This window comes from Tachypleus tridentatus, chromosome 12 (assembly GCF_004210375.1).
Source record: "Tachypleus tridentatus isolate NWPU-2018 chromosome 12, ASM421037v1, whole genome shotgun sequence".
Taxonomy (NCBI): domain Eukaryota; kingdom Metazoa; phylum Arthropoda; class Merostomata; order Xiphosura; family Limulidae; genus Tachypleus; species Tachypleus tridentatus.
In genome coordinates, this window is record NC_134836.1 from 13,211,322 (window position 1) to 13,239,133 (window position 27,812).

General features: G+C 33.8%; 2 protein-coding genes across 5 annotated transcripts in view; both read right to left on the reverse strand.

Moving 5' to 3' along the window:
* On the reverse strand, positions 1–27,679 carry LOC143234844 (DNA damage-regulated autophagy modulator protein 2-like). Of its 4 annotated transcripts, none has more exons than XM_076472520.1 (7): positions 27,622–27,679; positions 20,138–20,210; positions 18,311–18,432; positions 17,767–17,921; positions 6,622–6,799; positions 4,413–4,486; positions 1–159 (listed from the first exon to the last, which is right to left on the reverse strand). In XM_076472520.1, exons 1-7 carry the CDS (start codon positions 27,662–27,664, stop codon positions 16–18), a joined length of 789 nt encoding a protein of 262 aa, XP_076328635.1. In that variant the 5' UTR covers positions 27,665–27,679; the 3' UTR covers positions 1–15. The 4 variants fall into 4 exon arrangements, with proteins under 4 accessions (XP_076328635.1, XP_076328634.1, XP_076328636.1 ...); XM_076472519.1 differs by lacking the exon at positions 27,622–27,679 and adding an exon at positions 27,498–27,579; XM_076472521.1 differs by lacking the exon at positions 27,622–27,679 and adding an exon at positions 22,558–22,686.
* Positions 27,633–27,812, reverse strand: part of LOC143234842 (serine/threonine-protein kinase BRSK2-like) — a 57,271-nt gene continuing 57,091 nt past the window's right edge. Inside the window, exon 19 of the mRNA XM_076472516.1 lies at positions 27,633–27,736. Within this exon, the coding sequence (XP_076328631.1) occupies positions 27,734–27,736 (3 nt within the window). The 3' untranslated portion in view covers positions 27,633–27,733. The remainder of the gene's footprint in view (positions 27,737–27,812) is intronic.

A 27,812-nucleotide genomic window follows, 5' to 3' on the forward strand; every position in this document is an offset into this window, starting at 1 on the left:
TGTGATGTTTATAGTTTATACAGTACTGACTAAGTAACTTACTTTAGGTGACGCCATTGTAATGTTTTGGAGTTCTCGAACAAAAGATAGAAAATACAAATCAAAAGCCAATGCAAGTATCCACTCTGAAACTGTAGCAATAACATGTGATGCAAATCCCTGCAGACAAAAATACAAAAACATAAATATTAAAGATCTGTGAAGAATTTAAGAATATAGAAAACAAAACTACTGAAATATCATAATTTCATTCCAACTGTTCTATTTATCACTAGTTTAGCAAAATTAAATACATAACATATTAAATGGTTTTAAATTAAACATGATTTTTTAATACTTTCATTTTACCACAGCAACTTTTTTCCCCTGAAGACAGCAAAATAGGCTTTTACCTTTAGGAACTTCATTTGATAAATAAGATAAACTCCTGAAAGTATTTTTAAATTACAAATAATTTATAAAATAAAGAATAATTTATCCAAAAATGTTCAAGATGTATTAGTCATTATCTTCTGTGTATACAATCTAAAAAACAATAAAAAACAAAAAAAATTAATTTTTTTAAAATTAGAAATGTATTCATAGTTTTAGCCAGTGATCATCTAAGCAATACTTTAAATTGATCAATGATTTTCCAACATATCTCCATGACATTACTAGCAGTATAAAAAAACAAGAAAACTAACAAGTTACATCTTCACGTCAAGTTAAAAAGAAATAAAATAAGGCAAGAAAATAACAATATGGAGAGCAAACAAGAAAAATAAAGTGACTAATTAACTCTTTTGCAATGAGCTAAGTATTTTTTTATATATTTATCTACACATTTGCACATGTAAAGTTTTTGCACTATAACTTTTGATGTAGTATATGCACCTTCACAAAATTTGGTAGACTTTTAGTGCAGATTACAAGTTTTTAATGCACAATAAATCAAACTTTTCATTAAATATTTTTACTAAAGATTTGCTTGTGGAAATAGTGTGTTTTGTCACTAGTCTGAGTGCATAGTGATTTCATGTTGTGATAAAAAACTATTCTTAGTCCCAAAAGTCTTAAATAATATTTACACAATCTCTAAAACATCCTAAATATGTTTCAAATGTTTGTTTTCAATAAATGTTTATAGTTTATTTTCTTTACCCTAGCTATGTGGCATCTGTCAGATGACCAACCTTGTAAGCATCATGAAAAGTATAAATGCTTTTTTCATATTAGAATGAATATGTATAACATGAAAATATAAATGTTTAGTCAAAGTAGCTTAAGTCTCATAATGCTATATATTTATATATTATACTGACCTACCAGTCATGCCTAGATAACATTACATAATTTGCATTATGGTGGTGCACATGCACTCATGTCACGCATTCAATAATATAAAACTAAATTTTAGTCTTCCCTGTCTTGGCTGTGTTTTAGTGGACTAGTATATAATCAACTTAATCATAAAGCCTTAATGGCCAGTTTCAATGTCATATCCCTCTTTACAGCAGTCCCAACCACTGAAGCCTGCAAGATAGCCTTAGACCTCTATATCCAAGGCCCTAATCCATCAACAGACATTCCCAGCAACCAATTAGCAACCCTCATAGAATTCCTCACGATGAGGATAAACTTCATGTTCAAGAACCACAACTATATACAAATAAATGGCCTAAGCATGGGCAATCCAGTATCACCAGTTCTAGCCAATATTTTATGACACAATTTGAAACACAAGTAATTAACACAGCATTACATCCACCACTATATTGGTACAGATATGTAGGCGACCGCGGTTGTAGGATTCACATCTACAGAACACACACTTAATTTTTTCAATCACATTAACTCTATACATCCCAACATTAACTTCACATGTGAACAGAAAGAAAGCAATGAAATATCATTTCTTAACCTCAAAATTACAAGAACCGATACACAATTTAACACAGAAATCCACCGAAAAACCACCCATACTGGACTATACATTCCATGGGACTCAGCACATGAAACAAAACAAAAACTCAACATACTAAGAAACCAAATAAACACAGCCATAAAACTATGCTCACCAGATAAAATTAATGATGAATTAGACAAAATAAAACAATACTTCATCAACATCAATAAGTTTCCTCCACAAACCGTAGAAAACATTATATGCACACACCTAAATAAAAAGCAAAATCAACTAACAGAAGTAAATATGCCCAACGAATTAAAATATCATGAAACCCTTTACTGCACACCATATAATCCCGACATCAAAGCCAGTCAAATCAGGTTCAGCAGAAAAATAACCAGCATTTGGCAAAAACTAGCAACAAAATATGACATTCCACTTAATACCAAATTTATTCAAAAACCAGGCACAAAACTAAGGCCTATACTAAGTAAAAACTACACTGACAAACACAACACCAACATTATTTATAAAATACAATGGTAACTGCCAGGACTTCTATATTGGAGAAACAAGTAGAAAAATGGAAACCATATTCAAAGAATACAAAAAGTCACCTTCACATGTTTTCAAACACTGCAAATAAACACAACATAACCATATAAAACACTCAAATACTAAATAAAGAAACAAACATAAGCAAACACAAAATTAAAGAAGCCTTACTTATACAACAACTCAAGCCCAAAATAAACCAATACAAAGGAAAACCTTTATACCTATATTAATAAATATAATCCAATATCTAAGTAAGCATGCCCTCTACATTCCTACACTCAGTTACACAACCCCTTTCAAACATATGGTCAGCTATCAGTCAGTTACCTCTTTCTTTCTTTGTGAACCTGACGATGACCGAAGAAGGTCAAAACATTGTTCGCTCCTCTACTAGTACTTTCTCTACCCATACCAGGCATTTTAAATAAATAATTTTCTCTACAAGTGGGTTTTCTCATCATCACGGATTATTATTTTAGTCACATTTCAATTATTATACCCTATATATATGTATGCAGATTATTACTATTTAGAAATAAATTAAACTTATTTTTCTTAAAATATAGAGCAATAAATAAAGAAGTAAGCAAGCAATTATATCTTCCAGCTACGATCATTGAATTCAGTTGCTGCTGGACACAGTTTGCTAAGCCTTTTAAAATTTTTCACATGGTGGACATCAGACAATTTTTTTAAAGTCTTATGTATATATAGTTGAATAACCAAGAAATCATAAATAACTACACTGACACCATACAATTCCATTATAATTTATTAAGATTAGCAATTAAGATGTATTTAGGTTTAAAAAATATGAAACTTCAAGCAGACTAAAGACACAACCAACCTTCTTGAAATCTTGGTTTGGAAGAACATGGTAGCCCTTTGCAGATTAAAATGACTGAGAAAACCACAAGGGAACATTCTAATCTGTCGATTGGTTATTCCGTGTATTATATTGAAGTGAATGTATATAAGGTATCATTTCCAAAAATGAAAAAAAGTGAATGGGACTACTGTGTTTGATTCAGTACGTAAACTATATCTCAGCAAAATAAAAAGATATGAGATTCTTATTTTATATTCTAGCTTGTTAATATTAATAATTTGTACAAAACTACAGACTTAGTTTTTTGACATCACAAACATCTAATTTTAAACAATGTTGTATTCAACATACTATACGACTCTATAATATCTATATTTAGGTGAGTTCTTTTAATACAGTAAAACCTAAGGCGAAATCATACGGAACCGAGTAAAGTTTCTGCTTAAACAGTGAACATGCATTTCCTTAATTATATATAATTTTTGAGTGGAATGTTATACTTGCTTGGCTCAAGGGAAGTAAAACGTTTGTGAATAAAGTTATATATTGCTTAGGTTATATTTATTAGAATAAGAACAAAAGTAGACATTCAAAATAAATGTAAGTACACAAAATCTTAATACAATTTATTTGAAGAAAGTGTCCAATTTCAACTGTTTCATTTTTTAATGAGCTTTCTCGTGTGGTTAAAAGAGAATGCCAATTCTATGGCCTTGTTATAAAGTTCATCTTTCCCCTTCATTTTTTGCATACAATTTGATAGTGTTAATATAACTTAACACTTGCAATAAAGTAGGATTTTCTATTTCCTCACTATCATTTCCATTTTGTTTATCTTCTGAATCTCTCACACTGTTACCAAATTTGAATTACAATCTACAACTTAATTCAAACTTATTGACATAAATTCATAAACAATCAGTTCATTAAAATCTTTAATGCTTGTCAATAAACGTGATGACATGGCCTTTGACCTATGAACCATTGTGAAAGGATTAAAATGCAATTGCAAGAAATTTTTAATGTCATACATATATATACATATAAACATCACACTTGTCTCATGCCTTAGCTAAGAAGCAAAAGTGATTATGTGTTAAGTCATATATATAAATTTTGATTAATCATACTTACCCCATCTTTTTGATACCACTTAGTTTTGTCTTTTCCATGAAATTGTTGCAGTGATAGAGGAGTTGCTACATTTACTGGAAAGTTATGTTAAGGGTGAAAGTTCTGGCAGACCAGATTTTGGTCACTTTAATAACTATATATTTTAGTTTGATAAACCTTTATATAAGACATCACAAAAGAAAAAAAACAGTTATTTAATGTTGCCTTACATAATATAACAGAACATATTAATGAAACAAAAGTAACACTACATTTCATAAACTTTACAGGAAGGCTAGATAAATGTTACACTTTGTAATTACTATGTTGTACAAAAAGAAAATGGTACAAAACCTGGCAACACATCTAAGGATTCTGTGTTTGATATGTCCCTCCTTGTTGTTGGTATGTACAACTTTGTGAATTTTGTCCTGGGAAATTCCACATATAACCCAAGTCATTGTTTCTTTAAGTTACTACTTACTGTGTAAGTTACTTTTGAATAACCTCTGAGAAAGAGTGGAAAAAAGTCACAATGTCTCAATCGTCTGTGACATTGGAAGTCAGAATAACTCACACCCCCATTCAAAATAGCATTAGATTTGAAGGGTTTGCAAAGAAAACCTATCAAAATGTTAGATACTGTGCTGCTATCTACCACACATGAATCTCCTAGCATACAGTTCAAAGTTACCAAGTTTCATAAAGTTCATGTATTGTAGTTACCACAAAATAACCATGTATTGAATATATATGGTACTCACTCATTACAGCTATAAAACAATGAGACACATAATTGTTTCTAATCATAATTTTATAACACACAACCCTAAAACATCTCTGATAAACACCAGAACAACAGAGCTCCAAAATAGAAGTAAATATTTCAAATCACACACACAAAAACTTCTAACTTGTTAAAAAAATGATAATTTTTATATTTCTAACTAATGGACCAACTTATTCTTCTTAGTTGTTCATGTTATTGCTTTTAAAAATAATTCCTGCACATGGAAGTAAGCCCATACATACAAAAATGTGCGTAAATAATTGTCCCAAATTATGTATGAAAAATAACGGTACCGATTAATTATTCTTGTATCCAATTTCAGATTAGTGATATATAATTTTAGAGAAACAAAGTCCATAAAACTTTTAAGTGCTCAGGTTTACAGCTTACACAACTTAGCAGGTGAGAGCAAAACTTCACAGATGTTCTAAAACCAAAGAATATTATTTGATCACATTACAATCAATTTCTACATTTTACATATACCAGGAAAGTATTTTTTTTTTTTATTAATAGCACTGTTGTAGAAGCCAAATGCTTTCTCTTATTTAGACTGATAACACTATAATTTAACAATTAACATGAAGTCAAATACTGTCAATGTAATCTAAAATCCATTCTTATTCAGATTAGTAATATTATAAGCAGGCAGTAAATATAAAACTAAGTGTTACCATAACAGTTTAACATCCATTCTCATTTAGATTAGTGCAATTATATGCTAAATGTTAGTATAAAGCTAAATGTTGCAACAACTGAAAGCCTACATTTAGATTATATTAGGTTGAGGAATAATTTGTGAGCGTTTTTAAATAATTTCATTCAAGCATTACATGCAAGACTATACAATACTTCAATGCATGAACACATTACACCCAAAACATTTATTATGATACTTTATTTCATGTAATGCCTAGGTATATAGTATGCATTGTTTTAAACAAAATTGCAAGAAATTAAATGCAAAAAGTAGATGGTGTCAAAAATGCTCAATTTTGTCCACTTGACATTCCATTTAATGAGCTGAAAATGAAAGCAAAAATTAAAGACATATGAAAATTAAACACACCATCTATTAGAGCAAAAAAGTATCTACCAAATGACATGAAATATTTTGCGAAAGCGTTTCATTTATGAATATATTTTTTTAACTTGAAAAAATGCTCACGAATTATTCCTCAACCCAATTCAAACTATAAGCCTAGTGGTAGTATAAAGCCATATGTTGTTATAGCTCAAAGCTCATTCTTTCTTATACTAACAATACTGGAAAGCTAATATGATGCTTTAAGATTTCTATGTGACTATGCATTTATTGCTGGGCTGAAGAAAACATAAGCATTATCATTTTAATGCTATAAGCAGCATGAAACATCATCTCTCACAACAAATTTTAAGGCATTACAACACCATATATGATTTTCTTCACATAAAAGATACAGATAATGAAGCACACAGTGCTTACTATGGACAAAACAAGCCGCAGCCGAGCCATCAGCAGACTATTAACCAAGGGAAACATATAGTAGGACATGAGTGTCTGAAGCCAAGCATAGAACATGCCTATACCAAATGCCATCATTGCTCCTATCATGTGGATGATGAACACAGAAGTCTCCTGAAGAACATAAAGGAAATAGTGTCAACAATTTTTACCAATCTAGTAATTCATCCTCTCTAAACTGTATTTTTCTCAAGTCTTTAAATGTTCATAATATTGCCTTAACAACTGCATATTTTCAATTAATGAACATTTTACACAATAATTCATGTCTGAAGCATTTTCTTTATCTCTAATTAACTCTTAGACTATGTGTAGGTGCACTGCACCTACTACAAAACCATGAAATTAAGTCATAATAAAACTTCATAGTTTGATTTTAAGATTAAAAATACTTTTCATCTAAAAATTGTAAAATTCAGTCTCTATAATCTCTAAATAAATATCAAGCATTTATCTTAATAAAACTTAATGTTTTATCCATTATTTTCTTTACCATAACTCAAAACAGGGTGACTCAATTTCATCCATTCATAACAAATTAGGAAATAAATCTCAATTACTTTTTTCTTTCTAGAATGACTGAAACCTGTAACAGAAAACCACAACTGTTTATTCTAAATAGCTTATATCTTTTAATTTTTTTATTTACTGACTTTTGAACCATGTCTAACTAATAATTTCTGCAAACAAGTTGCAAGTCGTGCGATGAACATCCAGTTTACATTACCATATTGAATAACATAAAACTAGACTACAAAGTACAAATCTCTTATACTTCTTATCCTTAGTACTAGTTTATCAGTATTTTGTAAAACACTGACATTTCCATTACCATACATTAAAGTGTATATCTTATTACTATTTCAAAATGAATTACTAAATTTCACTTATTTTTCTGAAACATAAAACAGTAAGTAAAAGACATAAAAGCCAATGATCTTTTCTATTTAGGAGGTTATGAAGTTTTTTGTACTCGCATGTCATACTTGTTAAGTCATGTCAAATTCTGCATATGGAGGATGTAAAAAATTAATTTTTGTAGATTTTAATATATACATTTTGAGTAACAAAAAATGATAAATTATTATGCTGACACCATAAAAGTCCATTGTAACTTATCAGACTTCTCAATCAAGCTGTATTTAGATCTACAAAATATCATTTATGATCAGAATATCACGTTGATCTTCATACATCAAACTCTCAAACAGTTGTAATGACTTTACTTGAGTAACTACTTTAGTAAGACTGACAGGATTATGTAGTTCAAAATAAAAACTTTTAACTGGTCATAAAGATGGAATTAAGTAGATATAAGAAAACAAACATTTTCAAAACATGAAATACTTGGCAGAGGCAATGTGGCGAGTTTACTAAATATAATGATAGCACATAAAAAAGGCAGGAAAATATTTATTTTATATTCTAACTTGTCAATATTAACAATTTGAACTTATAATACGTTAAAAACTACAGACACTGTACTGTGTGCTATAAAGTGTAATCTGAGCAAAAGTAAAAGACAATATACCAAGTAACACAAAAATAGATATTTAGTCATTTTTTTAACACTTACTATTCAATTAAGAAATTAAATACTATAGAATACTAAAAGTTCAATTATAAACTATAATTTGATTTCAAATTTATTGACATTCATTCATAAAACAGTAATTTAATAAAATTTTGATTGTAAATATGCAAAATATCATGACATGTACCCTGACCTCTAATAATGCATGGAAAGGTTTAGATGTTAAATTTTTCCTTTGTGCATACTTTCATTTGAATAGCTGTGCTAAATCAGTTTACCAGGCATTACTTGAGTGTTAAATTTAACATTATACACATGTAAAAGTTCTCAATAAGTACTCAAATTTTACAAATGGTAGCATTCTATCAGATCATCCCTTAAGTAATGTTGATTTCAGATTCAGAAAAACCAAAAGGATTTCAAATGCTTTTAAATGTTATTTAATCAATAATGTATGTTCCATTATTATTAATTACTTCCTATTAAATAATTCACAAGCTTCTGAATGCCACTTTTGTAAAATTATTGTGGTTTAAAGGAAAAGAATGTAGAGGGTAGTTTTGACATCTTCATGTGTTCCAAGCTCTTTTCCATCAAGATAGTTTTGCAAACTTTGAAATAGGTGATAATCAGATGGGGTAAGGTTTGGAGAATAAGGAAGACGTGGAAGTTTTTCCCAGTCTAGCTCTTCAATCTTTGCATGCAGATATGATCATTGCTGTAAGGGGCCATGCTATATTCTGGTGTAACACAACACCTTTACAATTAATCAAAGCAGGCCTCTTTTCTTTCAGTGCAACATTCAAGTGCTCTAATTGTACAATAGAAGTCTGATGTAATCTTTACATTGATTGGCAGCAACTCAAAGTGGATCACACCAACAATATCCCACCAAACACTTAACAGGACTTTCCTAGGATGGATTTATATTTTCAACTGTTTTATAAAATATCCATTTTTCATCTCCTTCCACTAATCTGTCCAACAAAGGTGAATTACATTCATGAGAATGCAGAGAAGTGTAAATGTCCACTCTTGCTCTAAGATCGCTTCTGTCAAATCATAGGGGACCCATTTTCCAAGTTTTGACACCTTTCCAAGCTGTTGCAGATGATGGTGAACTGTTGAACGGGTTGAATTAAGCTTCTGTGCTAGTTCTTCAACTATTACAGCACAATCTTCATCAAGTGCAGCCAGCAGCAAGTCATCAACAAACTCAACAGGACAATCTGAACATGGTACATCACTTAAGCTGTAGTCACCTGATCTAAACTTCTGAAACAACCTTTGACATTTTCTTTTATTGAATGTTTCATGTAGTTTCAGCTGCACTATTGCCTTTTTTAAACTCATAAAGCATTATATGCCTAATGTGCTCCTCAGACACATCGATCTTCATAAGGGTTTGTTTAATTAATGATCTGAAAAAGTGGAGTTGGGTTAGTTTCTTTTATTTGTCTGAACATTTTTATACATGTTCTACTACACACATATTTTAGCCATTAAAGCTTTCTACAAAGACAAAAATGATGATGCACTTTCTGTATTAAATTTTGGGACATTACTTATAAGATGACCTTATCAAAATGCACATTTTTTAAAATAAAATGTTACAGTAAAACCCATTACCGAAATAAAAAGAAAACACACCTACTACCACATTATTATGCCTTTGTTGATAAAATATAAAGCAGGATGCTCTTGTTAATATTTTAAAACATTTAATACCATGCCTTTCAAAAACAATTAGCATAAGAAGAAATAAATGTATGAACTAAAACTACATGTATCTTAGCAGTACTTAAGAAGTACACCAACTTCTGTAACCCATACTGTGTAAGAGAAAGTGTGTATGAAGATTTATTGGATGGTTGATTTAGTGTTTCATGGCACAAAGCAGCTAGGCTATTTGTGCCAAACATCTGGTAAAAAGTTAAACGTAAATTTAGTAAAATTCATAAAAGGAAATTAAGGTAAAACAAAACAAAGTTGAAAAACAACAACACATAAATAGCATAAAACCAATGTTAACATCTACTTTACAATGTTAAGAGAAAAACTACAGTAATTCACGTTGTAAAGGACTTTCTGTAGCATAACTGTAATTATCTTAACTCACCAGGAAGACCAACAGGCAAGTACAAAAAACCACCTAAAGTTGGCCTTTCCAGTCCTGGTTCCCAGTTATTTAACGTTATGGCCACTTTCAAAATGGAAAGTAATAAAAAGGTTTTAAAAGACATGTAGCAAAATTATAATTATAACTCGCCAGGATGACTAGTGGGTAGTTCAAACAGCGGAGTTAGTTACCTGAAGTTGGCCTTTAAAGTTCTGGTTTTGAGTTATTTAATGTTACAGCCAGTTTCTGATTTCAAATCGAACTAGATGAACTGTGATTTTTAAAGGGAGCCACATTAAAAGGTGTAATGTATAAATAAAACTTAAATGGCATTAAAAAGATTAATGGTCTTTAAAAAACTAAAAATATTACCAAGGTGGACAGTGTCATCATCACCAATAACATTGTCTAACATTATGGACAAACCTCGGGACAGAACATGTTTAAAATGATGCTGGCGTTGAGAGTCGTAACGATGGCAAGAAAGTAAAATGTGGCTTATTGTGATTTGAGTGTTACGCAAACTACAGACTGATGCATCAGTTCCAGATAAAAGAAAATGATGAGTTGTAAAACTGTGAACAATGCGTAGTCTAGTTAGAACAACTTCCTCTTTCTGATCCTTATGAAAGCAAGACAGCAAAGTCCAATAGAGGGTTTTATTTGGAAAAGCTTGTTTTGAGTCGACTGCCAACTGGCACAGAGCCGAGTCTTGAATACAGGACCACAGTCCATGTATGGAACAGGCACTGCATTCATAGTGCAAGAGCACATAGACTTAGCTGCAGTGTCAGGGAGCTTGTTCCCACGAATACCAATGTGGCCCAGTGTCCAAAAAAACTGGATAGAAGTAGATGTTAAAGAGAAATGGGCCAGTCAGTTTTGAATATTGGTGAGAACTGGGTGTGAACCAACGTGAAGCGATTCCAGAGCCAGTAGAGAACTAAGCGAGTCAGTATAAATACTGCAGTTTGAGTACTGCTTAGCTTCTATGTGATCCAGGGCAAGAGAAATGGCATACAGTTCAGCAATGAACACAGAAGCTGTAAAGGGTATTCTGCACGCAACCACAACAAACTATGGTAGAGTCCACACGGTCACCTGATTTCAAACCATCTGTATAAATAGGAATGGAAGGATCATTCGAAGATGTTCAGCAAATAGCAGACAGTATTTACAATCAGGAGTGTCCAATTTTCTCAGATGACTTAAAGATAAGTCTTAAATTGGGGACTGTAAGAAGTCATGGTGGGATGGGCTGACCAGTGGATACAGCAATGTTATCCAAGGACAGACACAATTCATCCAACTGCACCTGGATATAAAGGCCAAAAGGAATAATGGCAGATTATCTGTTCTGAAAAGGCATGGCCCACTGAGGAAGGAAAACACAACCCAAGATGGGATGCATTGACAAGGTACAAAGTTTTGAAGCATATAGTAAAGATAGTTGCAAATGGTGGAGGTGCAAAGAAAGTTCATGAAACTCTATGTATAAGCTCTGAACTGGGAAAGTGCAGAAAGCCCCAGTGCAGAGCCAAAGTCCTTGATGATGAATAGGGTCTAGCATCTTTAAAGCCAATGGTCTGGCAGAGCCATAAACCAATTATCCATAGTTGAGTTTCGATCAAATAAGAGCACAATATATCTTTAGCACAGAACATTGATCCACTCCCAAGTGGTAGAAGAAATGACACAGAGGATGTTCAGTGCTCTTGTACATTTGACTCATAGCTGTTTGATGTGTGGTATAAAGGTCAGCTTATGGTCAAAGATAATTCCCAAGAACTTTGTCTCGGGGATCACAGGCAGCAAATGTTCACCAATACGGAGTTCAGGATCAGGATGAATACTCCGTTGGTGGCAAAAGTGCAGGCAAACTGTTTTAGAGAGAGAGAAAGTAAAGCCTTTTGTTGTGTTCCACTTCAGAAAACGAATGAGGGCAGTCTGTAGCTGCTGCTCAATATACCTCATGTTTGACAACTGACATGAGATGTGAAAGTCATCGACATAGAGCCCGTTTGCAACAGTGAGAGAGAGTTGTTCAGTGATGGCATTAATTTTTATACTGAAAAGTGTGACACTCAGAATGCAGCCCTAAGGGACTCCAAGTTCCTGTAGGAAAGAATGGGAAAGTGTCGAACCCACACGAATTTGGAATCTTCTGTCCATTAAAAATTTTTTTATAAAAATTGGCAAATGGCCACTTAACCCATATGTATGGTGGTCTTGCAAACCGCCATACCTCCATGTTGTATCATAAGCCTTCTCAATGTCCAAGAACATTGATACAAGATGTTATTTGTAAAAGGCTTCTCTGATTGACGCTTCAAGTCGAATCAGGTGGTCCATGGTGGAGTACTATTGTTGGAACCCACACTGGTTGGGCAAGAGGAGTTTGTTTGATTCGAGGAACCAAACAAGGTGAGCATTAACCATTCTTTCTGAGGTCTTACAGAGACAGCTCATTAGAGCAATTGGACGGTAGTTTGAAGGAATCTTGGGATCCTTCCCAGGTTTGGAGAAAGGCATCAGGAAAAAGATTCTCCTGCCAGATCCAGTTGAAAACAACCAGTAGGATAGCAAGAGAAGCAGGAGATAGATGGTGCAGCTACTCATAGTGTATATCACCAGGTCCAACTGATGTACTGCCACACCAAAGAAGGGCCAGTTTCACTTCCACCAGTGTAAAGGGATGATTATAGTCATAGAGACAATCAGCTCGAAAGGAAAGAGGTGATTGCTCTGCCTGAGTCTTGATGGCTAAGAAGGTGGAAGAAGAGGCAGAAGTGCTAGATACCCGGCAAAAGCTTTCACCTAGAGTATTGGTGATGCTCTGGGTATCAGTTACTTCATGGTCATAAGTGAGCAAGATCGAGAGAGGGACAGAGTGATATTGCCTACTCACCTTTTGAATCTTGTCCCAAATAACTTTGGAACTGGTGGTAGAGGATATGCTGGTTGTGAACTTAATCCAAGATTCCTTCTGGCTTTGACGTCTTACCCACTGAGCATGTGCACAGGCTGGCTGGAAAGCGATGTGGTTCAAAGTGTGGGATATCTAGGGAAAGTATCCCAGGCTCGTTTTTGAGCCTTTCATGCCTTGTGGCAGGCAGGATTCCACCATGGATGAGGATATAGTGGAAAACATGTTGAGGTTTTATGAATACATGTAGCAGCTTCTTGTACAATACAGTCAGTTACTGCTGCCATACAGTCGTCTATTGATGGCTTAGAGACAATAGCAGGATCAAGTTCTGTGAGAGCAGTGAAAGAGCGCCAGTTTAAGTGATCCAACTTCCACTGGGGCACGTGGGTCAGGTGGCATTGACCATGGCCAGTCTCTCTCAAGATTACAGGAAAATGATCACTGCCTCATGGATTATTGCCAACTCTCCATAAAAATGGTAAAATAACAAAGGGGAGCAAACTGAGAGATCAATAGCAGTAAAGGACTGACTAGGTGTATGGAAATAAGTATAAGAACCAGTATTGAAAAGAGAAAGGTTATGATCAGAGAGCATATGCTCTACAGAGTGACCCCTCCTATCAATACCAGCACTTCTCCAGAGGGGATGATATCCATTAAAGTACCCCAGGATCAAAAAGGGAGACAGCAACTGTTCATTGAAAGCATCAAGGTCTGATTGATCATATGTCTCTCCAGGTGACAGATAGAGAGAACAAACAGTGATGGTATGACCCAAGGAAACACTGTTGTCTACAGCCTCCAAGGGTGTGTCAAGTGACAAAGAGAAGGTGGTCATATGCTGATCAACTAACAGTGCCACCCCTCCATCACACAGCCTGTCATTTCTGTAGAAAGAAAACTGCCAAAAGGTGACTGTATCAGCAGTTTTCAGAAATGTTTCCTGTAAGGAGAGACAAACAGGATGGTAGGAAACAATCGGTGTTTTGATGTCATCCAGATTAGAACGTAAACCTTGATAGTTCCATTGTATCAGGGTGGCCATTTTTATTTATGTGTGTATGCGAATTGGGCAGAGAACCCTTCTGTTTACGACGGCGTTTTTTTCCTTACTTTCCTTATTCGAGGGAGGTCTGTTGACCTCAAGTTGACATAAACATTTTTAACCATTAAGGTCAAAAGACTTTTCATTTGTTTGGAGAACGATTCTTTAGGAGACACAGAGAGATCTGTCTGCACTTCCACAGTAGATGTGGAATGAAGTGCAGCAGCATACGTCCGAGATGAGGTGGTGGACAGCAATTTTCGAGCCTCAGGATGGGTAATGTTATGAATTGTTTTCAAATGCTGCACCTTTTTCTTCCAACCATTTAGGCAAGAACGAAAGTAGGGATCGGGTGAGAACCATTGCAATTGGTGCAATGAGGGTCTGTTGCACACGAGCACACGTCAAGGAACCATGACATGACGTCTTTGAGTGACCAAACTGTTGACACTGGAAACATTGGAGAGGGTTTGGAATGTATGGCCGTACTCTGCAATAAGATAACCTGCCTTGATGTTGACAGGTGGGTGTGGTGACGTAAATGTGAGAATGAGGACATTGGTTGGCATCACAATTCCATCTTTGCGAGTGGCTATATGCCTCATTGCAGAAACTCCTTAAGCGGAGAAAGCAGTGAGAACCTCTGACTCTGGGATGTTCTTCAAATCCCTCTCAACAGTAACTCCTCGTGATGAATTCAAAGTAGCATGAGGTGTAACCTCAATAGGTATATCCCCAATTACCTTTGAATGCAAGAGGAGTTCACTGTGTTGAGATGTGGATGTTTCCACCAATATGTCACCAGATCAAAGCTTCTTTTCTGACTTTGGAGATCCAGCAAGTCCCTTTAGTCCCTTCTGAATGAAAAAGGAAGACATTTGCCCTAAAGGTTTGTCTGAAAGTGAGTGCAATGTAAGAAAATGAGGTACAACAGCTCAGAATCTTCAAGACGTGGTCGTTTACCTATAAAGTGTTTTTTCACTATTTTATTAAGATTTTTAATTGGAGTATCCATAATAAAGAAAGGGAAATTTCGGTGCCCACTGACCTCACCCACCATGAAGCTGTATGAGGGTACACACTACAATGCCAAACAAGGACACTGCAACAATGCCAGGGTTTTGTGAGCACTATTCACAAACACCAGCATCAGATACAATGTCTACAACACCTGTTGAGAACATCCAACACTGATAATTGGTTGACCCTAGCCCGAGTGGACCAGCTGACTGACCAGGTTTTGCTGTAACACAAACGTAGCAGCAGGCAACAGTAACATAATGGTATAGTGAGTTTATAGTAGAATTTAAGGCCAAAGTGGTGTGTTAGGGTTGGACCCCTCAACCACCAGGATCCTTTCCTCCCATTCATGGGTTGCCACGCACAGCAAACACGTGGGTGGATGTTTAGATCCTAGGGGAGATAAACTGAAAGAAAAGAACCTTCCCTGGGAGTTCCCCTCACCACATACACGAATTCATACCAAAGGGTGTGTATGAAGGAAATTCAATCCACAAGAAAATATTATACATCTTGTTTTCCCATAAGTGGATAGTGTCTATATCCATGATCCCACCAACAATTGTTACAAGAGGGAAACAGGCAAGAAGGGCATGTAAAGTAATATCACTTAGCCCTTTATGGAAAAAGGGGTGCCACAAATGTCTTTTTATCCTTTTCACAATGGAAATGCTTAACTGAATTGCATGAAATTTAGAACTTGCTAAAAAGAATCTAGTTCTCTTTTCAGAGTTTGGTGCACAGGAGTGCATTTGATGACTGAAAGTATTAAACTCCACAGATGAGTTACCTAAATCTAAAGGACAAGGAAAGGCGTGAAAAATCACACTGGATCTCTTAACACAAGTTTTCATATACACTTAAAGTTATGTAAAAAGAGCCCTATAAACTGCAGTCTTGGTAAGCATAAACAACCATAAGAACAAAGGTAACCAACAAATCTTTCAACATAAATTTAAAAACATGCTTGTGTTTGGCAGAGTTTAATCGACATATAAAATTTCCCATGAGAGAACATTACTGGCAAAAGCTAAATGGAGAAGTTTAACTTACATTAACTACATTATTCTATAATTAAAGGTGTCAACTCTTGTAGCAAACTGAAGTGGTACTTTAGAAAACTAACAGACAGTAACTTAAAGAACTTATGTCCACCTTAAAAGATACTTCATTTCAGAATAAATGTTTTCATCAATAGTGCAAGCATGTCTAATGTTGGCATTGCTAAGCTGCAAAGAGAAGAAGCCAAACAGACAATAAACTTTACTTAAACAAGGAAACTGAAACATCCAATAGATAAGTTTAAGAAAACAAGTATAAGGTTCCCTGTAATATGAAGGAAAAAGATGCACAAGAGAAAAAGCATCATTATTATTATACAGTGACAGACTGGTATACATTCTTAAAAAATGTGAAATTTATAAATGAGACAACAGAATGGAAGAAATGGAAGTAGTAATGGAAATTTGTTATAGATACTTTTATCTGAAAATGTTGCTGGGATAAAAAAATACAGTCCAAGATGCTTACAAGATGGTTCTCTAAAGAATGGTTTTCCACTCTCTTCTAGGTAAATCTCAATCAATCAGAAAATATTATGAGAAAAACAATGACATTAAAAATTAAAATAATAAAATGAGATGATTGTGGGTATCAGAGTATCTCAAGTCTTACAGATGGAAATGTGAACTGAATTAAATAGGAGAAATGTTTTGCCATTCATTGCAAGTGGACTAATGAAATGCATTAAAGGAAGAACCTACCAGAAGTAACATAGTAGCAAGTGATGCAAAAAAGTAACAAGATCTGACTATGTTACAAACAAAAAAGATAACACAAAAAATAAACAAGAATTGGCTATGTCACAAACAACAGCAGATGATAAGAATAAGTAACAAAGATTGTCATAAGTATAGCAGCAAGCAACACGAAAAAAGTAAAGGACTGGCTATGTCACAAACAAAACAGAAAGTTCTGTGAAAAAATACCAAGGTTTGGCTGTAACACAAACATAGCAGCAGGCAACAGTAACATAATGGTATAGTGAGATTATAGTGGAAATCAAAGCATCTCAAGTTTCAAGGGTATAGATGAGAGCTGAATTAAATAGGAAAAAGGTCTTGCCATTATTGCAGTAGAAACATTTTATTTGCTTGTGTGCCAGTTCTTAAACATTGAGCTGGCCTGAAAAGCCCTAGTATTGGATAAAAGCTTTGTTAGTAGTATATATGACAGTGTAGTGTGATTGACATTATAGCATATTCTTGTAGACTTTCTGTTTTAAATTCTTAGAACTATATGTTAAATTTGAGTCAAGATTATGGTAACTACTTTAGAGAAGTTATTTTCAATAGCCATTAGTTGTAAATCTAAGTGGTAAAACATGGTGTTTTCATTACATGTTTTTTAAGCAAAGAATATTAACTCTACTTACTTGGAAATTTGCTACCAGACTTACTCCAAATGCAGCAATCCACCCTAACCACAATCCTACCATGTTAAGCCGAAGTACCAGTCTTGATTCATTTGAAAGATGGTCGCGATAATATTGTTCAACCTGCTTGTATCTTACATACACAGTGGCTGCAACTAAATAAAAGAAACTCACTTGGAATGCCAAGTATTTATACTTTATTTACATTAATAACACATTATTTCACCTTCTAGTTCTTTTAGGGCTATGTACCTCAATAAATTAAAAAGTAATGTACAACAACAACAAAAAAAACAAACAAATTAAAGCTTACTTTGTTTGCATTCTTCATTTTAACTTTGTGGTTTTGGTCACATCCAGTGAAAATAACTATAACGATCCATCAATTTGAAAATCTAAACTGGTTTAGTAAAAGCTACTTTACATTAGAAAATGTGTACAGGCTTTTCCTCCAATCATAAGTTAACATTCAACAAACTAGACATTGCTGAAATTTCTTGGAGTAGCTACATGAAATTGTGATTTAAGGACTACAAACACTTACTCAGAGAAGCTACTAAGTTCAGTAGCTGGCCAAAGATGCAACTCTCTGGGACATAGGTTCCAGTGTCACTAATATAAGGAAAGCCCACTTCTACATCTCTTAGTAATATCGATATTACATACCTGTGAGCCAAAAAGACAAATATTTTATTTACAAGCTTGTACAGATTTAACTATTTTCATGTCATGTTTAGAGATTAACAACTCCCTCAGCACAAGGCTTAGTTTAAGCTACATACATAAACACAGTGTTGTTTAATTACTTATTTTGTACTTATTATTTTCACATAAATCTGATTTTTTTCCTACTTTTTAGAGTTAAATTATAAATAATTATTAAGTTCTCAGAATCTAAGAAGTGTTAAGTCTTTTACAGCCATGAGAGATTGGAATTTTGTATTACTTTTTAAACTTCCCAAAGTTTATCAGTTTCAATTTCCAGATAAGTAATTAAACATGAATATGTATGTTACACACGTCTTTTTGTGTTTTTATTCTGTATGTAAAAGTAAACCTGGAAATGGAAGAGTTGTTTATGAATGTTACAGAAGTAGAGTTAAGTAAAATAATTAGTCATGTATGCATTTCCAAAATTTGCAAGTTAACATGCAACATTTATAAGCATAATTAATTACAAAACCATTGATTTTATTAAAATTATAATTTTCCTATAGTGAAAATGTACTTCCAATAGGTACTTCCTTCTTCTCACAAGATTAGCTATTTGTGTTCATTGCTGCCCTTTATATGCAATTTTTCTTTATGCATGTCACAAGCTCTCTGCTCCCCTCCTATTGGATTCATATGATTTCAACTTTTCTCTGATGTAAATCATGTCACTTCTCTACTAATAAGAGCATAGCATACTCATTTCATCCAAGTGGCTCCCTCTATATGCTTTTACTGAACTATCATTTTGAGGTTTGGCAGAAGATGCAAGCTCAGGGAAAGTACCTATTGGAAACATTGAGTATAGTAAAACTATCTTTTGATGTTGCACTTTTCTTCATTCACAAGATTAGCTGGAATCCCACATTGATTAGGTGGCAGAAAATGTGCAAAGGAATGGCAGAAGTAATCCCCCTAAAAGTATCTGAAGAATACCCCCTGGAAATAAGAGAGTCAGATCTTAAGATCTAATAATGAGAATTGCACCACTTCTGAATCAGGTATACTCTTCACCCATTTGTGAAATGTATAGTAGATAAGGGCAGAAAAAAAAATGAGTAACACAACCAAATGGGAGAGAACTGTAGCAGGGTGGTAATCCTAACCAGGAAATATATATGCAACTTAATCCCACAAAGTATAAACGTGTGTAAAACTAGTATTGACCATATAATAACAGAATATGAAATTCTTCATATAATTTAACTATTACCATTTCAAATATGATGTTAAACATCTTACCAAATTCATGTTGCTAAATGGCTCTTACTTTACCAGCTACTCATTTCTTGGTGAAACTTTTGTCAAACTGCATAGTGAACAGTTTGAGGTAGTATGCAAAAATCAATCAATCATTCATTTTAACACTTAAATAGCAAGAATGTTGTAGATAGCAGCATCAATTGATGATGGCTGTTGTTCAATGGTCAAGTCTCTTCAAAGATATACCCAAAGCAATAATGATATTACACAAAGAGGAGGAGTTATTAACAAACTATTTATGGATTATGTTTCCAAACTTAAGCTACCTTACCCTTCAACAAAAAAAAGAATCTTCTGCATCCATTTTATTCTTTCTCATAATAGACATAAGCAATATTTTAAGTATTGCCAATATTCTTTTTCCTGAAGTAGCATAAACATCTTTAAACAAACTTACGTGAGAATAAATGTTCCAGGTAGAAGAATAAATACAGCTAATGGTAGAAAGTATATCTTTGCCAATACCATTCCTACAAGAAAAAGTTACCACAGATTATACTCTTTAATAAAATAGGTGAATATTTCATTAGTTTATGACATATATGCATAATGATAAATAAAAGTTGCTTCACTAGCTAACCCTAACTCTAAACGTAACAGAATAGTAGTAGTTTGGAAAGTAAATGGATGACCTTGAAGATTTAAATATCTTTCACTCTTCTTGTACTTTTGTTAACAATAGACAAAATGCATAAAAGCAATTTTCAGAATACATTACATTCATTTCTTCCACTTATCAATAATAATAATAATAATAAAATAAATAGTCTAAACCTATGGTTTTAATGTTCACTTAACTCTTATTAATGGTAACTAATATTGATTTCTGATTAGATCAAGCTACATGCTTACAGTAAAATTCAACATGGTACAAGTTATGGTTATGGCTATAACTAATCAAATATACTTTTCTTATATTCTTATTTATATAGATTCGAATAAATTGTTTTGTCAATGAGTACCGTTACTATTAATGGTAGTTTTGGCCATAATTTCAATGTCTTGGAAAGTTTATGAACTTAAGAAATTTTGGTTAGTCCTGAATAGATATATTAAGCTAACAGAATTTCTATATAAAATGTATAATGATAAAAATAAAATTAAAAAGTATTAAAACTGGACATATTAAACATTCCAATTACAGAGAAAGAACATAATACAGCTTACCTAAAAACAACTAGCATCTTACAACCAACAATACCAAATTTCTATTTTAATAGGATCAAAACATTTTAACTTAATTAATGCATATTCTAGGGGAAGTTGGGTGGACTGTGTTTTTATTTGTAATCATAAGCCATTTTTCAAGCCCTAATGTATATTTTAAAAATTTACTTCAATTCTTTACTTAAATTTCTACCTCCATGAAATACTCAAGTTGTTTTTATGAGTGACATATTACTATTAGTATTACTTCACTGAACATTAAATTCAGTATGTTTGAAGTATTACATCTGTAATAATGATTACTATATATACACTTGCATATAGCCAGTCAAAAATTATGGGACAAGTACTACAGTTCCCAACCTCCAGTATACCCTAACCTTACATTTCAAAGTTAACAGAAAAAAAATAATAATTTTATGAAATCAAGCTTGTCCAATAAAGCAACAGAAAAGTGAAGTCAAACATCAGTAAAATCTTTCATGAGGCATTCAAAATTGAGATCATTCATGAAAGGAATTCATGGCATATGTAAGCTACATAAAAGCCAGTGTCTAAAAATCATATTAACAACATCTAATGTATATATATATATATAAGTCTGTACATTTTAGTAACACTACATTACAATGGATTTTATGTAATTTAGCTTAGCAACAAAAGTATGACCCAATATTTTTGTTTGTCTATGCATTGAGTGTATAAAATTAAATGTACAGAGAACAAAACTAGAAAAAATATGTTAGATTTCTTAATTTAGAGTTTCCTTTGACTAAAGAGGTTTGGTTTTTATTTAAAATGTTCATAATAAAACAGAAAATGGCTTAATTCAGAAATGATTTAAGTTTAAAACTGAATCTATACTTTTCACTTTTATGATGAATTTATACACTTTACACACACTACACTTATAAGTTTTTACAGCTCCCTTGCTCCCCGTCACTGAAATCCTGATGAGCAGATAGTAGTCCAACTACTTCATCTGGATAAATGCATCTTGATTTTTATTACTATTTCTATTTCGAGAAATTATGTGTAACGTGAAAAGCACTGATATTTATTTTTTTTTCACACTCTATAATAATTAATAGAGCACAGTTAATAGGTTATATACTACAGGGTGTTTGAAAAGTCACTGTGCAATTTTGTAATCATATTTTATTCAATCTATTTCAAGCCAGCAACTGATAGTGGTGTTTAGAAACAAAATAAGAAGGACCCAGGCCTGTATTGATGTGAACGGGGGTCACTTTCAACATTGTTTATAATTGTCATTCATATTTACCTCCTGTATTCTATACTGAAACACGTCTGTTAATAAATATATAAGTGCACAGTGACTTTCCGAACACCCTATAGTAATGCTATAAGGTTTTACTATATTATTTTATCTTACAGTACTTTAGTAGTTACAAACCATACTTCATTGTAATTCGTAGTTAATTAATAATGATTACTATACATATTAAAACACTATGGGTACGATAAAATTTTTATCACAAATAATCCGGAAATAAGACGCTACTGACAGTAATAGTAATGATATAGATATGGTACAAATTACAATACGTAGGCCCAACTTAAATTAAAAACTAATTTGATTGTATGCTTTGTTGATTCATTCAGTAGTTGAAAATAATACAGACCTACCTATTAGGTTATATTAAGTATAAATAATAAAATATTTGTAAGTCTAAACTAACTTTTATTGAATTATATACGTTGAATACCATAACATCATTGCTAATCAATGTAAGTAAAGACGTCACAAATCTAGCGACACCTTTCAAATCTGAAATACATATAGTGTTAAAAATTTAATATTTCGGTCGATAACAGTGTTTCTTATCAAAACTTAAAATGAACCTCCCTCTCCCTTCCCCCAGTATAACTGTGGACTTATTATACTGTGGACTTATAGTTTTGTGCTTAATGACAAACAACAGTAAAAACAGCAAATATTTTTGAGGTTACCGATAATGACATACTTTACTTAACAAAGCCAAACCGCAAAGAACTTGAATAGGTTATATTGTGTTTTTTGCCTGTTGACCAGAGACATTGAACATATAAAAATCACATATTTATCTTATCATACAGCAATTTATGCAGGAAATTGTAAATCATTTACAAGATAGCGGCATTTACAGGGCTAATTTCTATGTTCTGAAAATTGTTTGTTTATTTGATTTTTGAATTTCGCGCAAAGCAACTCGAAGGATATCTGTACTAGCCGTCCCTAATTTAGCAGTGTAAGACGAGAGGGAAGGCAGCTAGTCATCACTACCCACCGCCAACTCTTGGGCTACTCTTTTACCAACAAATAGTGGGATTGACCGTCACATTATAATGCTCCACGGCTTAAGGGGCGAGGATATTTAGTGTGACGGGGATTCGAGCCCGCGACTCTTGGATTCCGAGTTAGTGCCATAACCACCTGGCCAAGCCAGGCCTTTTTAGAATTAATATGGTTACAAGTAAAATTAGTTTAAAATTATATATATATATATATATAGATGAATTTCATATAAAAATACAACATTGTGTCAAGGATACTGCCGAAAATTAATTGTGAGGATGAAAGTAAGTAGTACATTGATGCTGAATGCTTGGCTAAGGCTAATATTTAAGAATGAGCAGAATGACGGGTTAGACTTGCACGATCAGTTTAATGCCAGAAGAGAGCTCTTTCCTTTTCTCTTTATCGGAATTTAGATCTAAAAGACCTGTAAGGGTCAGGTTCGTTTACCTCTTTCTTACACCTGTATAATGTTACATAGTTGCTGTTGAACGTATTTGTAGATACATCATAAAGTTCAGACTAAACCGCACTTACTTTGACCTCTTTCAGGACAATGTCCATGTAGGAATGGAAAGATAAGTTAGTGTGTTGGATATACCCCAGCTAATGTTCGATTGGGTTGAATTTCGCGCAAAACTATATGATAGCTATCTGCGTTAGCCTTCCCTAATTTAGCAGTGTAAGACTAGAAGGAAGGCAGTTAGTCATTACTACCCATCGCCAACTCTTAGGCTACTCTTTTACCGGGGGCCCGGCATGGCCAAGCGCGTTAAGGCATGCGACTCGTAATCTGCGGGTCGCGGGTTCGCATCCGCGTCGCGCCAAACATGCTCGCCCTCCCAGCCGTGGGGGCGTTATAAAGTGACGGTCAATCCCATTATTCGTTGGTAAAGATTAGCTCAAGAGTTGGCGGTGGTGATGACTAGCTGCCTTCCTCTAGTCTTACACTGCTAAATTATGGACGGCTAGCACAGATAGAGTTCGAGTAGCTTTGTGCGAAATTCCAAAAACAAACAAACAAATACTCTTTTACCAACAAATAGTGGGATTAACCGTCACATTATAACTCCTCTCGTCTGAAAAAACGAGCATGTTTGGTGTGACGGCGACTCGAACCCGCAAAATACCAGTCGAGTGCCTTAACCACTTGGCCATGGTATGTCTGCTAATGTTTTATATTACACGGTCCTGTACTTCTCGATCATTTCAGTATGTGTTGCACACATTTCACTACTTCTAATTCTAATATGAGAAAATTTTACATAAATAACCTTTTAAATAAAATAGTTCAAAACTAATGCAGGTTGTTCAGTCTAGCTTTAGGTAGCTTGTTTAACTCTTTATTTCTAAAATATTTGTTAACTGGTGAGGGGTACATAGGTCCATTTATATCGTACAGTTGATTGTTCTTATGCCAATTTTTAAGACCGCAGCATCGTCCGCCAACTGAAATTAAAATACTGAGTTTGAATATTTCAGTCGCATATTGCTTTCATACATGATGTATAGAATAGGTCTACCTATTCCTCTGTGGGGAACGCCCGCCTGTGGAGTAAAAGACTCAGAGTAAGATCTCCTAACATTTATTTTGTCATTTTCTATTATATAGAAAATTAGATAACCAGTGAATAATTCCACACTGTAGGTCCACTTCAGTCATATTGAACCTCAGACGATCATGCGAGATAGTGTCGAATATTTTCTCGACATGAAGAAAACATGGAGTATAAGCAATAAAATATATATTTTACACCGCTAATGGGTTTGTTTGTTTAGAATTTCGCACAAAGCTACTCGAAGGCTATCTGTGCCAGCCGTCCCTAATTTATTAGTGTAAGACTAGAGAGAAGGCAGCTAGTCATCACCACCCACCGCCAACTCTTGAGCTACTCTTTTACCAACGAATAATGGGATTGACCGTCACATTATAACGTCCTCACGGCTGAAAGGGCGAGCATGTTTGGCGCGACGGGGATGCGAACCCGCGACCTTCAGATTACAATCGCACGCCTCAACGCGCTTGGCCATGCCGGGCCCCGCGCTAATAGGAATGGAGAATTTTGACAAGGTGGGAGAAACTGAAACTTAGTTAAAAGTAAATGATTTTTTACGATGGAAATTTCTTTGAAATAGAAGGAAGTTATACATTATTTAATAGGGATATGTATTTCTTTTTTGTTTTTGAATTTCGCGCAAAGCTATTCGAGGGCTATCTGCGCTAGCCGTCCCTAATTTAGCAGTGCAACATAAGAGGGGAAAGTAGCCAGTCATCACCACCCACCGCCTACTCTTGGGCTACTCTTTTACCAACGAATAGCGGGATTGACCTTCACATTATAACGCCCCCACGGCTGAAAAGGCGAGCATGTTTGGTGTGACGGGGATGCGGACCCGCGACCCTCAGATTACGAGTCGCACGCCTTAACACGCTTGACCATGCCGGGCCTTAAGTGGGATACTAGAATACAAAAGAGAGGAAAAGAGTGGCGTTTTATGTAAAATGCAAATTACATCCTCTTGAAGTTGGGGATATTAAATAATGTGGCAACAAGAATGAATTCATTTGTGTTTCTATTAGCGCATATAAAGGGAAGAGGCTTTTATTGGGAATTTGTTAAAGACCACAATAAGATATTAGTGAAATTAATGAAAACTTTACAGTGAGAATAAGATTTCATTTTCTATTGAGGTCATAATTATGAATGATTTTAATTTCGATCATACAAACTGGGAAATGCTAGAGTCAACCCACAAGGGAGAAATGTTTTGGAAACTGTTCTTCACCAATTGGTCTATTTTAGATTTATTGTTAACTTCTAACAGAGAAATGGTGGAAGCTGAAGACTATCTGAGTGCACGTGTTTTATGTTTTCGTATACAAAAAATACATGGGACCATCTGCTGTGTCTACAGATGGGAATCAAACCACTAATTTTAGCGTTGTAAATCCGAAGACTGTGCCTCTGGGGGACATCTGAAACTACATGATAATTTCACTATTAGGTAACTGATTTGATGTTTTTGCTGCAAATAAAGGTCAAGAATAATAAGACTTTGGTTGCAAGTTTCAAACACAAAATTCTTGAAGAGATGCGAAAAGAATTATCTGTTGTGAATTGAACGTCTGAGTTATTTGAAGACACTGGACCCGGCATGGCCAGAGGGTTAAGGCGTTTGACTCGTAATCTGAGGATATAAAGCTGAGGATAATAGTGTACATTTGATGTATCTAGATTTTTATAAAGCATTTGATAAGATGCTACATAAAATGTTTTTAAAAAATATCTGTATAGATGTGAGAGGATAAGTTAGCTAATTGGATAGAGGTGGCTTGAGGGAAGAAAGCAGAAGGTTGTTATAAAAGGAGCTTAGTCAAACTGGATTAATGTTGCAAATGGTGTACCTTAGGGCTCAGTTTTAATTAAATTGCTCTTTTTGATTTATTTTAATGGCACAAAAGAAGGAATAGTCAATAAATTACTTAAATTTGCAGATGATATCAAGGACTGTTGGTAGCTGTGAGATGGAAGCTGCTGTTTTACAAAAGATTTAGATCATTTAGTGAGTTGATTGGTAGGTGGATTTTAATAATTATAAATGAAAGATATTGTATGTGGATTATCACAAGTTGAATTATTAGTATTATTTGGATTGGAATAATCTTAACAATCATAAAATGAAAGGATTTTGGCGTTATAGTTGACCAGTCTCTTAACTAGGGCGCTGTTGCTAGTGGTAGGAAAATAGGATGTTAGGTTGTATCTACAGAAATACCAAATACAAAGAGTTCATAATTTCAATGTATAGGTCACTGGTTAGGCGACATTTGGAGTATTGTTTCCAGTCTTGGGCTTCTTGTTTTAGGAAAGACATTGAATTGTTGGAAAGGGTTCAGAGGAGGATTACTAAAATGGTAAGTAAAATGGAGGAGTTGTCATATGAGAAGAGATTAAGATCCTAAAAATTGTTTCTCTTGAAAAAAGAAGAGTCAGAGGGGATCAATTGAACTGTTTAAAATTGTAAAAGGAACTGATAATGTTTACGCCTCAACAGTCTTCGTATTTAACAAAGAGAGTTATAAAACAAGTAAACATAAATATATATTTAAGCAAAGTAGAAGATGTCTTCAGCTAAGACAATTTTATTTTTCAAGTAGGGTGGTTGGCCTATGGAATTGGTTGCCTTTCAATGTCGCGGAGGCAGTAAATTTTAGTTATTTAAAAAAAAAAAACTTGATATATATGTGAGCGATAAAGGCTAGTTTTAAATTCATTTATTAATTTCATACTTTTGGTTTGCCTTAGAGAATGGAACAGTCGAGATGGACCAACGGATTTCTTGTTGAATCTAAACATTATGATAAGTTACATCTATTGTTTTGTGAGTTATATCCTTCACTCATGTTGCCTTACTTCTTCTGTTCATTTTCAACATCACGTCATCGGCCTTGATCATCTTTTCTTCTCTGCCTTGGAACCAACCAGACCTTATTCTGCATGTTTGTGTTGCACTCACTCTTCCAACCTACTAACGAATCAAAATAAAACTAACCCCCATATAATTTTAAATCACGAATATAATAATTAAAATTATCAGGCGAATT

Excerpts from the sequence above, each read along its gene's own strand:
- LOC143234844 (XM_076472519.1), bottom strand. The coding sequence starts at position 27,564 with ATGTTTAGATTCAACAAGAAATCCGTTGGTCCATCTCGACTGTTCCAT. Across the intron at positions 18,433-20,137 it reads CCTGGAACATTTATTCTCAC|GTATGTAATATCGATATTAC; the intron begins GTAAGTTTGTTT and ends TTTGGCTCACAG. Across the intron at positions 4,487-6,621 it reads CACTGTGTGCTTCATTATCT|TAAATGTAGCAACTCCTCTA; the intron begins GTATCTTTTATG and ends ATAACTTTCCAG.